We start from the raw sequence: 15,259 nt of genomic DNA, 5'->3' as shown, positions 1-15,259 counted from the left end.
CTGTCTTTATTTAAAATTTTGATAGTCTGTTTATCATGGATGTGGTAGGCTAAACAATGCCCCCCTCAAGACGTCCATGTCCTAATCCCTAGAACCTGTGACGTTGCTACCTTACCTAGCAAAAGGGATGTTGTAGATAGGATTGAGGACAAGAGGTTATACTAGATTATCTCAGTGGGCCTTAAAAAATGGAGGTAGAGGGAAATTTGACTACAGAAGAGGAGGCAACATTAGGAGGGAAGCAGAAACCCAAGAACGTGAGCAGCTTCTAGGAAGTGGAAGAGGCAAAGATCCATTCTCCCCTGGAGCTCTCAGAAGGAACCAGCCCTGCCAACACCATGATTTCAGTATCTTCAATATCATAAAAATTCAGTTCTTCCGACTGCCGACTTTTAGAAGGGTGAGCAAATAAATCTGTGTTATTTTAAACTGCTGAATTTGTGACAATTTGTTAAAGCAGCAATCGGGAACTAACACAATGGATTTTTTTGCATTAATTTTCATTCTAAAAAATTAAATAAAATATTCATCCTGATCACTGAGGTTTTTGGTGCTCCCTTAAATTTTGTGCCCCAGGCCAGGGAGGCCCCCTAGTCCTGGTCCTGATGCTAGTGTGCAGGGTGGGGGCTGAAGTCCTCCCGAGTGCTGGGAACGTGGGGAGGGGCTCGGTGCTCTCCCCTCCCAGAGTTCAGGTACACGTGAAGGTGGGAGGGGTGGTTCATGGGGCCAGGGGGCCGTAAGTCAAGGAGTATCCTGCCCTAAACCTGCCGGAAAAGCCTGGAGCCCCCATGGCCCACAGTCCCCAAGGTCTGATCAGCTCTGCCCATGTTAAAGAGAAGGGTCCAAGGGCTCAGGGGAGGCACCTACTCCGGGGAAGGGGGGTCCTCCCAGGTAGGCAGAGAGCTCTGGCAACTGACTTGCTTTCTCTTTACCGAGCCACGGTTTCCCCATCTGTATGGTCAGAGAGTTAGACTGGCCAATCTCTAGGGAATCCCTCCACCCAACCTCCCGCCCAGATTCCCCGCATGGATGGAGGTCTGCAGCTGCCCCCCATTTAGAAGGCTCTGGACTCTGATGCGCACTGCCACAATGAACTCTAGGTTAAACCCTGGCCAGGTCACCACCCACGTCACCTTGTGGAGGTCTTTTTAATCCATGGGGCCTGAGATGGGGGATGGGTATGCAAAGATAGTCATGAAACTTTCTTCTTGGGGTGGGCCAGGGAGCTGAGAGGCTGGGGATCTGTCCTCTCACACTAGCGCCTGGTGGCAGGTGACCTCTTGAGCTGGGGTGGCTCTCGTTTCTGGGCTGGGTCCAGGACCTCGGGGACTACCTCTGTCCTCAGTCTTGCCTCCCTTCCCCTGTCCCCACACCACTCTTAAGACAACGCAGATCCAGAGACTATGGTGCCTAGCAACAGAACATCCTTGGATGGGCTCACCCTGGAGCCAGGCTGCCCCTGCTCCCAACCCTGCTGTGTGCTGTTAGGCAAGTTGCTGAACCTCTCTGGGCCTCTCTGTCCCTCTCTACAATATAATTTTGATACAATGAACCACTGTCAAGAGTAGCAAATGGCAAGCATGAGACCCCTTCCTCTTTCCTCAGACTGATGTGGAGGACCAAGGCTGTCTGGGAAGAAACTGAGAGCCAGCGAACCCGACCACAAGGCACCCCAAGGGCTCCCGGCATCCTGCTCTCCGGACCCGGCATCCAGCCCCAGGGCTCTGAGCTCCCGCAGACCTGGGTTAGAAGGCTGGCTTCCTGCTTACTTCTTTGGGACCTGGACAGATTACCTGAGCCTCTCTGCTGCTCAGTCTCCTCACCTGTAAAAGGGGCTACAGCAGGACTGATTTCAAAGGGCTATTGTGAGGGTCAACTGGGGTGCAGAGCCCGGCACCGGGACACGCTGAATAAACATTAGCTGCTCTGGAGAGTGGCTACCTCAACCCAACTTCTCCCCTCGTGGCTGGGAGTCACCAGGACATCACGCAGTGCTGCTGGCACACACCCTCCACTGGCCTCATCTTAGCAATGACCATGACAAACTCTTTTCCAGCCCTGGGATCTGAGCTCTTCTTAGCACGCACGGAAAGCCAGGCAGGCCCAGCTGCAGGGGCATTTCCACCACAGCTGCTGGGAGGGAAGGCAGACTTAGCGAGCCAGCAAGGTGGGTAAGAGTCAGTTAGTTGAGCAGTTAGCATCCTGCGTTTCACAGGAAGCAGTGGTGAGCAGCCCCCTATAAATCACCCTTGCTGGCCTGCCAGGCTCTCCCAAGATAAGGCAGCTGCTCCTCCACCCTGCTCTCCTGGTAAACGGCCCCGGGCTCCCTGGCCGCCTGTCAGTGGGGTCTGTGGCTGGGGGCTATTTCCCCTGTCCTGGGGATCTAAGCTCAAAGGCTCCTGGAGCACTTCAGGGGAGAAGCCTTGAGGGCTGCAGGGGAAGGAGGCCCAAGGGTGCTGTGTACTGACCCATATACTCAGAAGAGGACAGATCTGGCCTCTGTGAGCTTGGGGCTGGATGGGGTCCAAGGCCTGTGGCGGCAATTTCTCCTCCACGTGGCATGTGGTCCCTCAGGGCCCACCAGAATGGGCCCAGGGTACCAGAATCAGACTCAAGTGCCCCTTCTGCTGGCTCAGTGACTGAAGCTCAGCCCAGGTCAGCAACAGTCCTATCTTTCCCCTTTTGGAAAGGCAGCCAGGAAAGACCCAGGCCCACTGGCCTGGTGGGTTAACATCCAGGGGAAATAGAAATAAGACTTTCTCTTCTTGAATCTCCCAGAAGCGCTGGGATCTGGAGTAAGTAGTGCTGGGGAGAAGTGGTCCACTTAAGATCTCAGGCTCCACCACTGCCAGCCTGGGCTGGGGTCAGTGACCTTTCATCCTGAATGTGACTGTGCCTTGAGGGCTTCCGTTTGGAGATGTCATTCCAGCAAATAATGACCACAACCAGCTGGACTAACAAGGTTGCTTTGTGTACTTCCAAGTTGTCCTGAGGCTGGATTTTCTCCAGGTCAAGTGTCCTGCCCTGTGGCTTCTGGGAGCCGCATTCGTCCCCCTCCTTCCCCCATGATTTCTGAGGAACCTAGGACAGGACTGTCAGCTCTGGGGGGGTCAGGGGAAAGTCCCCAGAGGCCTGTGAGAGCCACACACACATCAGGATGGGGCCTGGCATGGGCAGCGAAGCTCTGATGGCCACTGCAAGGCTGCCGCCTGGCCCCTCGTGCCCCTCCCCGGCGAGGAGCTGTCACTCTGGGCAAGGACACCGTTCCCATACCAGGCTCCTGGCCCCAGGACTGTCACTGTGTTGCTGCCTGTAAGGTTGGGACAGTTGCTGGGCTTTGCTCATCAGTGACACTGGGTAGGGGGGACAGTTACCATGCTACTAGTTACTGAGCGCTAACCCCGACCCCCAGACTCCTGCATCCCACTGCCCACTCAGGATGCCCAGTGGTTTAATGACTAACAGGCATCTCAAACTCATACATGCCCAAATGGAGCTGTGGTCTTGCTGCATTGTGCCAAACCTGCTCTAGGCTGTGTCTTCCTCACTCACTTAATGATGGTTCTTTCTGTCTGCTCTATCAGACCCCTGGGCGTCCACCTTCACTGCTCCCTTTCTCTCAAACCCACATCCAAGAGATCTTGTAGGTCCTACTTTCAAAACAGATTTGGAATCTGCTCACTTTCACCACCACCCACCATAGCGTAAGCACCCTTGTCTCTCACCTGAATTACTGCAAACAGGTCCCCCCGCTTCCCCTTTTCCCGCTCTGGTCAGCAGTCTGAGCTGCCGTTTTAACTATCTATCAGATCACGTCCTTCCTCTGCCATCAGGTTCCTTTGCATCTGGCCCTGTCCCTCACTCCCTCATCCCACCTGCCTCCGCGCTGGTTCAAGACCACATCAGATGCTCTCTGTTTTTGCCCAGGCTGTTGCCTGGGTCTGGCACACTTCTACCCGTCATCCTCCTGGCTCACTTTCTCACTTCTTCAAGACTTTGGGTGTCACTCTATCATTAGGCCCACCCTCACCACTGTATTTTAAATGGCTCTATTTCTTTTTCTTTCTTTCAGTAGCACTCACCACCTTCTAACACAGCAGTTCTCGAAATGTGGGTCCCAGACCAGCAGCATCAGTATCACCTGGGAACTTGTTAGAAACACAAATCCTAGTGAGTTGGAAACTCTGGGGGAGGATAAAACAGTCTCCCTTTTCTTCTGGGTGGTTCTGATGAGAACAATTGCTCTGTGCCATGCGATGTACTTTCCTGTTACTCTCTGTCTAGGGGAGTAGAATGGAAGCTCCGTCTGATCCCTGCCGTGTGCCCTGCCTGCACGTGGCAGACGTTCTGTGTTGAATGAATAGAACTATTTAGTTCTGAGAGTGCTGAGCACTTTGCATCCATTTTCTCTATTAATTCTCATGACAATTCTGCAAAGAAGATATTCTTATTCCAATTTTAAAACAAGGACACAGAGAGGGTAAGTGGCATGCCCAGGGTCGCACAGCAAGCAAGGGGCAGAGCCAGATCACACACAGACCGCAGCCTGATGCCAAAACCTGTGCTCACTCTGACTCCTCTAATACTTCAACGCAACCAGCTTTGCTAATAAGTACCTTCCTATGCACATAAGATGCACCTTCGAGGGCTTGCTGGCTCTCTCCAGATAACCAGGCAAGGCAAGGACTCACCCATGAGCACCCATCAGATGCCAGGCAGCCCTGGTATCGTGTGACTCCTTTCTCTCCCCTTTCACAGAGAGCTGGCTAGGAGGTGCTGCCCAACAGGGCCCCCCCAGGGGCCGTGTTCCTAGAATGGGGCATGGAAGTCCAGAGATCCACTGGGCAGTGGAGCTCTCGTCACAATGTCAAATCTTCTGATCCATGAACATGGGATGTCTTTCCATTTATTTAGGTCTTTAATTTCTTTCAAGAATGTATTGTCATTTTTAGAGTATTAAGTTTTGTACTTCTTCTGTTAAATATATTGGTAAGTATTTTGTTCTTTTGGATGCTATTATAAATGAAGTTTTCTTAATTTCATTTTCAGTTTTCCCAGTGCTACTGTATAGAAATACAATTGATTTGTGTATATTGACCTTGTATCTTGCAATCGTGCTGAATTTTTTTATTAGATCTAACAGATTTCTAGTAGATTTTTAATACTTTCTAGATAAGAAATCATGTCATCTGCAAATAGATTACTTGTTTCTTCCTTTCCAATCTGGATGCATTTTATTTCATTTTCTTGCCTAATCGTTCTGGTTAGAATTGTTCTGGTCTAGTACAATGTTGAATAGAAGTGGTGAAAGCGAGAATCCTCGTCTTGTTCCTGAAAAGCATTCAGTCTTTTTCCATTAAGCATGATGTTATCTGTGGGGTTTTTTGTAGATGCCCTTTAGCAGGTTTAGAAAATTCCTTTCTATCTCTAGACTGTTGAATGTTTTTATCATGAAATGGTGCTGGATTTCGTCAAATGTCTTTTCTGAGTTGATTGAGATGATCATGTGGTTTTTGTCCTTTATTCTATTGATGTATCACATTAATTAATTTTCAGATGTTAAACCACCCTTGCATTCCTGGGATAAATCTCATTTGGTCATGGTTATAATCCTTTTATATATCGCTGGATTCAATTTCTTTGTAGTCTGTTGAGGAATTTCCCGTCTATATCCACAAGAGATACTGGTGCTCCAGCAATTCTTCTCTCCCTCATCTGTACCATCGTTGCTGTTTTGTCTCCCAACTTAAAAAAATAAACAAACTCCCTCCTCCAGCTACTGGAGGACTGAGCTACTGTCCCATTTCCCTTTTTCCCTTTACAGCAAACTTTTTGAAAGAGTCGGCTATGATCACACTCCAATTCCCCTCCTCTTATCCTTTTTCATACCCACTATTATCAGGCTTTACTCCCAGGACTCCACCAAAACCACCCTTGACAAGTCAACCATGGACTGTGCTCACCATCTGTTCTCTCCTGGTTGATCTATTGGCAGTGCACAGATACTTCTTTCTTAGATGCTCTCTTCACTCAGCTTAGGGACCCCACTTGCTCCTGGCTCTCCTCATCCCCTGTGCTGGCTTCTCCTCTGCTCCCTGACTTCCTACCTGGAAGCAGCTCAGGGCTCAGCCCTGGTCCTCTGCTGTTCCTCCGCTAGCTCCATGGTGTCTCATCCAGCCTCATGGCTTCAAACCCCATCTATGTGTCAATGGCCCGCACATTCTCTCTCCAACCCAGTCTTCTCTCCTGGTCTCTAGACATAAATGTCAAATTGCCTACTTGATACCTTAAACTTGAGCCTCTAACATGTATCCCAGACTAAGCCCCAAAGTGAACTCTCCATCTTCCTTCCAAACAACTGCACTTCCTGTGTTCTTTCTCATCTCAGTTAACAGCTAATCCATCCTTCCAGTTGGCTTAGATCAAAACACCTTGGAATAACCCTTGACTTCTCTCATTCTCTTACACCTTTCACCCATTCCAGGAGGGGAAATACTATTGGTTCTACCTTCAAAATATATCAAGAACTCAATTATTCCTCATCACCCATGCCATCCTGAGCCAAGCCGCCATCACCTCTCACCTGCACGATTGTGTAATGAGCTCCTAACTGGTCTCCCTGTTTCTGTCCTTGCTTCTTTCATCCATTCTCAACACAGCAGCCAGAGGGATCCTGCTGGAACCTGAGTCAGGCTTGGCCACTGCTCTGTTCAAGACCGGCCAATGACACCACCTCGCTCAGAGGAAAAGCCAGAGTCATCACCGTGACAAGGCCCTACTGATTTACCAGCCCTTACCTCCTCTCTCCCCCTTCACAGACTCTGCTCCAGCCACACTGGCCTCCTTGCTGCTCTTCCAACCCCCACGTCTGCCTCCAAAACGCTCTGCCCAGATATATGTGTAACTCACCCCTTCGTCTCCTTTACTCAAATGTCACTAAACTCCAAACCCCCATCACTCCCGCTTGCCCTCCCCACCTCATCTGCCTCCACTGCGCTCTCTACCATCTAACCTACACCAGGCTTACTTGCTTGCTGTCTGTCTCCTTTCTTAGAATGTACACCCCACGAGGGCAGGGACCTTGTCTGTCCTACTCACTGCTGTGTCACCAGCCCCCAGAACACATCCTCGAGTGAATGACTAACTGGTTGAATGAATGCCCAGACAAGAGGCACTCCATCAGGGCCACCCCTGAGCAGGCCATCGGCAGTGACCGGCTCCCCTGCCCTGCTGGCCGGCGTTTTCTCTGTGGGGTGCCCGGGCTCTCCCCTGACTGCAGCAGGCACGCTGCCCATTGGTGCCTGTCAGAGGTGGCCGCTCTCTGCCAGAACAAATATGCTTGAAAGGGCTCACGGGCTCTGTTATTAAACAGTGAAAGAAGGGCTGATCCTCTAAGCCTCCTTTCCAGGGGAACCCAGGCTAATAACAGCTTTGCCAGGAAACCTGCAGAGGCGGATGGAGACCCCCTTCAAGTGCCAAACTTGCCCGGACATGTCTGCCACCGCTAACCCCTGGGATTTCTGCCTTTCCTCTATATTTCTGATAGAAAGGAGATAAGCGCCTTTGATGGTGGTTCCTGTTTTAATTTTTGTGACTTCTTCGGCACACAGCGCACAGCCTGAGAAGTCTGATAAACGCTGGGGAAAGAGGGCCGGGGGAGGGGCAAATCTGGTTTCTATGTGGGATTCTGCAAATGGTCCCCATTTAGCAAGTACAGAGAGAGACAGACAGAGAGAGACAGACAGAGAGACAGAGAAAAACAGGCAGAGACGCACGTGCGTGGCTCAGGGAGCCAGCACACTGAGTACAGGTAGACCACATGTGACGTGACAGTGCCCTGGATGGGCTGAACAAGGCAGAGCCTTTGGGGTCAGAACATCTGCCTCTGTTTCTCAGCTCTGCTCCTGACTAGCTGTGTCATCTTGGGCAAATTACTTAGCCTCTTTGACCTTTGGTTTCTCTCCTTTCTTTGTTTTATTTAGTTTTTGATTTTTTATGAGTGAAATATGCAGACATTCAAAAAGTATTTAAAGCACATATGCACAGAGATGCAGAGTATTATAAAATGAGCACCTGTGTAACTAGGTCTGCTATCCTGACTTTTACAGCTTTCATTTCTTTGCTTTTCTTTTTATTTTTGCTGCCTAATTATTTACCCATAAATAACATGGTTTCCTTCTGCCCTATTTTCGACTTTATGTAAATAGAATCACAGCATGTTCTTGGGCTGCCCTAGTCTCACAGTATGTTTTTAGGATTCATGCATGCTGTTGGGTAGAGCTGTAGTTCATTCATTCTCACTGCTGTAGAGTTTTCTGTTGTAAGAATGAATTGTGTTTATTTCTCCATTGTATTGTTGCTAAATACTTGGTGCTTTTTGTAACTCATTTGAAGAGTATCTTGCTAGCCAAGATCATGGCAATGTTCTCCTTTCCCTGGTGCTCAGAGGTGCTACCTGTCATAAATCCAAGTCCAGAGGCATGGGCGTCTGGGCTCTATTCTGTGCCATTGGGTCACTTTCAACCACCTTGCACCAAAGGAAGCCCGTGGAGGCTGCAGAAGTTCCTGGGTGGGCTTGGGTTTTCCCAGGCCATTAAATTGGGGCTGTGGGTCAAAGGTGCCGTGATCACCAGGGGGCAGGGAGGCCATGGCTAACAGTGTGGAGCCATTTAGGAAGCCCCCAAAGGTGAGCTTCTGCCCCTGCCTGGATGGAGCATCAATCAAACACTGTGAAACATGGAGAGAGAGGATGTCCATGGTTCATGTGGTCAGAACACAGCTGGCCCAAAGGCTCCTGTCTCCACACTTAGCTGGGGGTTGTTGGCCCGAGCCCAGCTGACATGGTGATCCTTTCTAAAAGCCCTTTTCATGATGACTGTGCAGAGACACCGACCTACAGAGACAGCACCTGCACAGCTGGGCGGCGGCGTTCCTTTCTCCTGCGCCCCGTGTCCAGACCATCAGCAAACCCTGCAGCCCCACCTTCAGAACACGTCTCAGCTGACCGCTCTCCACGGTCTCCTCCACTCCCACATGCGCCCAGGCCCCGCACCCAGGTCCAACAACTGTCCCAGCCTGCTTCGGCCGCTCTTGTCTCTATGACCCAACCCTCACACGGCAGCCAGATGACTCTTCTTATAAATATAAATCAAGTTGTGTCTGTCTCCTGCTCAGAGCCCTCCCTGGTGCCCCATCAATTTAGAACAAGATCTGGAAGCCCCACTATGTCCCCAAGGCCTCAGGTCCTCCATCCTCCTGTCCTCACTCCTGCAGACCCTCTGGCCTTCCGGAGGGTCCTCGTGTTTCCATGGCCCTTTCCCAACCCAGGGCGTTTGCACTCGCTGGTCCCTCTGCCTGCATGCTCTTCCCCCGCATCCCCTGGATCTCCTGGTGACTTCATTAAGTTGGCTTCATGAACAACACCTGACACAGTGCCCCCTCCATCCTCCACTTGGCTCTACTTTGCTCCCTGCGTTTCCCCCTACTAGACATCACGAGTCACCTTCACTTGCCTATCGTTTGTCTCCCCCAGGACAATGGAGGGGGAGGGTAGGGCAGAAGCATCCTCTATTTGGTTTCCCACTGAATTCTTAGCACCTGGAATACCACTCCATACATTTTAGGCACCCAGCAAAAGTGTAGAATAAAGGAGCAGGTGAGTAAATGGCAACCTTTGTTTTCAGGTCAGGGACAGCGAGCAGGTTTGCGGGCCATGCAGGGGCCACAAGCCGCAACAGAGGGAAGGACACGGTACCTCGCCATCCGATATGACCCTGAGTGTCCACTTCTGGCCTAAGTGTAGACCACCCCATACACACCCAGCATTCAGCAGGGATCTGGACACAGGGAGGCAAGTACACACAAGCCACAGGACTATCCAGTCGGAGGAGGGCGTGTTTTTGAAAAGTGGCCCAAATCTCCCCTGCGAGGACCTGCTTAGTCCGCCGAGGGGTGACCCCTGAGGGCCAGCAGCAGAAGAGGACGACCCTGCGTGTCTGCAGTAGGAAGCGTGGGGCTCAGCCAGCAACACCCGAGTGAGGGGGATCGTGCAGGCTCAGAGCAGGGCGGAGGGGCGTGATTACCTGGAGGCAAGGGTTCTAGAGGGTGAGCATGCGCGCTACGGGCCGTACCTCCGCCAAACGGGGCCCAGATGACCCGGCGGATGGCCTGCACCCAGTCCTCCATGTCCCGCTGGGAGCTGGCCATGAGCAGGAGCGCCTCGGGGTTGGCCGGCACCTTCTCCCGCTCCCCGGCACCACCTGCAAGACAGGGAGAACAGGCTTACTGCAGGGACCCCAGTGGACACGGGCTGCCTCCCCGACAGGGCTCTCTCCAGTCCCGACCACAGCTGGCTTTCATTCCCTGGGGTGTGAGAAGGTGGCCTCTCCAAAAACCACTCGGCAACAGCTGTGCTTTTTGGTTCTATATTGGCAGGCCATCCCCTTCCCACATCACACATCTGGCTTTGGGGCCCTCTTGGGTTTCTTTTTCTCCCTTAGTCTTCTTTGTTATTTCCCCACAGCAGTAAAATCATCCTGGGGTACTAGTAGGAAAAAGCATGCAGATTTGACACCAGCTCAGAGAAGTTCGGATCCCAGAGGAGCTTCGCTATGTATTTTATTTAAATCAACTTCACACATCTTAAATGCACAGGTAAATGTCACTATGCGCTATATGTCACTTATGTCACTATAAGCTAACCAGGCTTATCTGCTGGTGGGGTGAGTCGCAGAGATCCGTGTTCCCCAGGGGGTGGGATGACAGTTAGGAGAACTGAGACCCAGGCTGATCCTTGCTGGGGCCCGCAGCCCAGTGACAGAGACCAGACAGGAGTTAAGTGCTTACTGAGCGCTTGGTACCTGCCTTCCAGTGAACTAGAGCGGTGCCTGATTCTTCTAGTTAACAAAGCTGACAGACTCACCTGCCCTCCTAGGATTCTTTCATCTTCACAATGCCTCTGAGCGAGGTACTATTACTATCTGCATTTGACAGACAAGGAAACTGAAGCACAGAGTGACTAAGGAACTTGTCTGAATTCACAGAGCTAAAACGTGGCAGAGCCAGGGATTCAAGGTCCCCAGCTCTGGGCTGGGACTGGGACACCCCCCCACCCCGCTCCCGCCATCCCCCATGAACGAGGCGACCTGCTGGGGTCAGGCTGACAGTGGTCACAGCAAGGCCGCTGAGGACTGGGGAAACCGAGGGGACGGTTCTGAGGGCTGGAGCACGGGATGAGATGCATCCTTGCTGGGGGAGTGCCACAAGTGAGGCCTGGAAGCTGGGTGGTGGGAAAGCAGGCTGGAGGGGCCCACGGGGCCCAAAGCTCAGGAGAGCGGTGCACCAGAGCCCTAGGATGCCTTCTGAGCCCCGTAATATACACACACTAGCCCGGCTCCTTTGCGCCCAGGCAGCAACTGGGCAGCAGCACTGCAGCGGTGGAGAGGTGGAGAGGAAGGGAGCTTGAGACAGCAGAGCCTGAAGCCCAAGAGACAGCAGTGCAGGCCGATGGAAAACAAAGATTGTACCCACAGCTGGGGCAGCTGCGTGGCCATTCACGGGGCAAGGGCACCGCCACTGAGAAGGGGACAGCGGCTCTGCATCTTTAGGGTCCCACTCAACGTGGACTATGAGGGCTGGGGTGGCCGAGTGTTCCACGTGGGGAAGGGAAGCCAGGTGTTGCCAGGAAGCTTTTCCATGTATGCTTTTCTGGAAAAACATCTCCAGATGACTCAGAAGAAAGGGACCTGGAGATGGATGGCTCTAAGAATTTGTTGTGGTTACTTGTTTGTCCTAAATGAATACTCAGGTTTGTATCTAACTGGAATTTCTCACTTTTTTCAATTCTTTTTCCTAAAGAGGGCCACCCACGTCATATAAGCTTCATTTACAAAACCCAGATCCACCTTGCCCAGAGGTTGAGAGATGCTCTCATGTCCAGCTGTGCCCCCGCCCAGGGTCCTGCTCTAAGCCTGTGTGTTTAACTTCTCAAGTACTTTTCAGGTATGTATGTTTATTTATGTATATTTGTATATATGTATATTTAACTTTTTAAGAAACTGCCAAAAACTGTTCTCCGAAGTGACTGCACCACTCAACGTTGCCACCAGCAGAGTGTATGAGGGCTCCAGTTCTTCCAGCTCCTCACCAACACTTGGTGTGGCCGGTCTCTTTACTTTTAGCCATTCTAATGGGTGTGTAGGGGTAGAGCACTGTGTTTGAATTTGCATTTTCCAAATGACTAATGATGTTGCGCAGCTTTTTATGTATTTAATTGCCATCCATGTGCCTTCTTTGGTGAAATGTCTGTTGAAATCTTTTGTCCATTTTTAAAAGAGGTTGCTCATTTTTCATTATTGAGTTTGAGAGTTCTTTACATCTTCTGGATACAAGTTTTTTATCAGATATATGCTGTGCAAATATCTCCCCCAGTCTGTGTCTTCTTTTCATTCTATGAACAGTGTGTTTCCAAGAGCAGAAGTTTTTAATTTGGATGAAGCTCAACTTATCAATTTTTTTCTGGTTTTGTATCCAAACAATCTTTGCTTAACCCAGGTCATAAGTTTTCTCCTAGATTTTCTTCTGGAAGGTTCATGGTTTTAGGGTTTACATTTAGGTCTATGAGTTAGTTTTTGTATATGGTGCAAGGTATGGATTGGAGTTCATCCTTTTATACATGGATGTCCAGTTGTTCCAGCACCATTTGTTGAACAGACGATCCTTTTCCCACTGACTTGCCAGCGCACCTAGACAGGTGATCGTGCTATCTGCGAATAAAGACAGTTTTACTTCTTCCTTTCCAATCTGGGTGCCTTTTATTTCTGATTCTTGTCAAATCACACTGACTAGAGCCTCAAATACGATGTTGAATAGAAGTGGTAAGAGTGGACATCCTTATCTTGTTCTTGATCTTATAGCAAAAGCATTCAACTTTTCACCATTAAGTATATCTATTGTAGGTTTTTTGTTGATGTCCTTTCTCAGGTTGAGGAAGTTCTCTTCTATTTCCAGTTTGCTGAGAGTTTTTTTTTTAATCAGAAATGGATATTGGGGTTTTGTCAAATGCTTTTTTCTGTATCTATTGAGAGATCACATTTCTTTTTTTACTTTGCTATTATGATGAATTACACTGACAGATTTTCAAATGTTAAACTAGTTTTTCATTCCTGAAATTCCAATTGGTCATGATGTATTGTCCTTTTTATTATTGTTGGGTTCAATTTACTAAAATTTTGTTTAGAATTTTTCATCTATATTCATGAAGGATATTGGTATGCCATTTTCTTTTCTTATGTCTTTGTCTGATTTTGGTATCAGGGTAATGCTGGCCTCACAGAATAAGCTGGTAAGTATTCCCTCTTTTTCAATATTTTTGGAAGAGTCTGTGTAGAGTTACTTTTTTTTTTTTTTAAATATTTGATAGAATTCACCAATGAAGCCACCTAGACCTGGACTTTTCCTTGTGGGATGGTTTTTTAATAAATTAAATTTCTATAACATATACACCTATTTCTTCTTGAGTGAGCTTTGTAGTTTGTGTCTTGCAAGGAATTTGTCTGTTTCATCTAAGTTGTTGTATCTATTGACATAAAGTTGTTCATAATATTTCCCTTATTATCCTTTTAGTATTTGGTAGTGATGTCACCTCTCTCATTTATATTATTGGCGATTTGTGTCTTTTCTTTTTTCCCCTGATCAGTCCTGCTAGAGGCTTACTGATTTTATTAATCTCAAAAAAGAGCTTTTTGTTTTACTGACTTTATGTCTTTTTCTTTGTTTTTCTGATTAGCAAACTTTTAAAGGGCTAGATAGTAAATATGTTAGGTTTTCGGGCCATATGGTCTCTGCCAAAACTACCTACTCTGCTGTTGCAGCTAGAAAGCAGCCATAGATAATACGTAAATGAAAGAGCAGGGCTGTGTCTGTGCAAAAATTTGTTTACAAACAGAGCGAGCCAGCCCACAGGTTGTAGTTTGCCAACTTGTATCTCATTAATTTACACTCTGATCTTTATTATTTCTCTTCATTTGTTTACTCTGAGTTTAATTTGGTCTTATTTTTCTAGTTTCCTACAGTGTTTAGTGCTATAGTTGCCCCCCTACGTACTGCTTTAGAGGCATGTACAACATTTGTATATTGTTTTTTCGTTTTTATTCAGCTCAAAATGTCTTACCCTTTGGATTTCTTCTTTGACCTATGGGTTATTTAGAAATGTGTTATTTCCAAGTTTGGGGGATTTTCCAGAAATCTTTCTATTATTGATTTCTAATTTAATTCCATTGTTTTCAGAGAAGATATGTTGTATGATTTGAATCCTTTTAAATTTATTAAGACTTGTTTTGGGATTAGAATACGGTCTATCTTGCTAAGCATTCTGTTTGCACTGAGAAAAATTACTCTGCTGTGGTTGGGTGGAGTGTTCTATAAATTAGGTCCAGTTGTTGACAGTTTTTTTTTTTAATTTTCCATATTCTTACTGACTTCCTGTCTACTTGTTCTTACAGATTTTGTTTCTAAGATTTATTTGGTGGGTCCAGACTTCTCAGTATCGAGCTAATAACTCCTCACTGCTGAGAGAAAACCCTTCTGTGTATGCTATGCAATGCCCCAGGAGTCCAATGGAAATAGGCACTATTTCCTGCCCTTTGTCAGAGTGGTCAGTGTTGCCTCTAACCCTTTCCAGTGGTTCTTTCCTCAGCCTCAGGTAATGTCCTCACGTGCGTGTGGTGATGAGCTCCCAAGGGGGTTTTCTCTTTGAGCAGCACTTTCCTCCTTGGTATTCTATCCTGAAAACTCGAAATGCTTTGGTCTCCCCAGCTGTCTCTTTAACTCGGTGGAGTCCACTGGGCTCCACCTGGGTTTCCCCTTTCTACATCACAGCCTGAAAACTTTCTCAAGCCAGTAAGCTAGGGCACGTGTAGGGCTTGCCTCGTTCGTTTCCCATCTCTTGCTGGGGGGGTGGGGGGGGCGGGTGTCACAGTCCTTCACTGCCTAATGTCTAGTACCTTGAAAAACATTGTTTCATATTATTTGTCCTTTTTTGGGGGGGTTGTTTTAGGTGGGATAGTAAATCGATCCACCGATCTTATCCAGAAGTGAAAGTCCTGCAACCACTTCTAAGGGCCCACTATATGTAAACCACTGTGCAAGACAGTTAACACGCACAGTCACATTTAATCCTCATAAACACTGTGGGAAGGAGTGCTACTGACTCCATTTTACAGATGAAGAAACTGAGGCTCAGAGAAGTTAAACATTTAGC

The 15,259-nt window shown here is 48.6% G+C and overlaps 1 protein-coding gene across 5 annotated transcripts in view; it reads right to left on the bottom strand.

Moving 5' to 3' along the window:
• The window catches only part of ARHGAP22 (Rho GTPase activating protein 22), a 213,636-nt gene that overhangs the window by 29,248 nt on the left and 169,129 nt on the right, over window positions 1-15,259 (bottom strand). For 2 of the 5 annotated variants that reach the window (XM_082425455.1, XM_082425456.1), the window contains one exon: window positions 10,131-10,259. The exons of 2 other annotated variants lie outside the window; for them this stretch is intronic. In XM_082425455.1, the coding sequence (XP_082281581.1) occupies window positions 10,131-10,259 (129 nt within the window). Of the gene's footprint in view, window positions 1-10,082; window positions 10,260-15,259 lie in introns of all 5 variants that reach the window. One more of the 5 variants, XM_082425454.1, reaches the window with a different exon arrangement.

This window comes from Balaenoptera physalus, assembly GCF_965194825.1.
Source record: "Balaenoptera physalus genome assembly, chromosome: 14".
NCBI classification, from domain to species: domain Eukaryota; kingdom Metazoa; phylum Chordata; class Mammalia; order Artiodactyla; family Balaenopteridae; genus Balaenoptera; species Balaenoptera physalus.
This window is presented reverse-complemented; position numbering and strand designations above follow the sequence as displayed.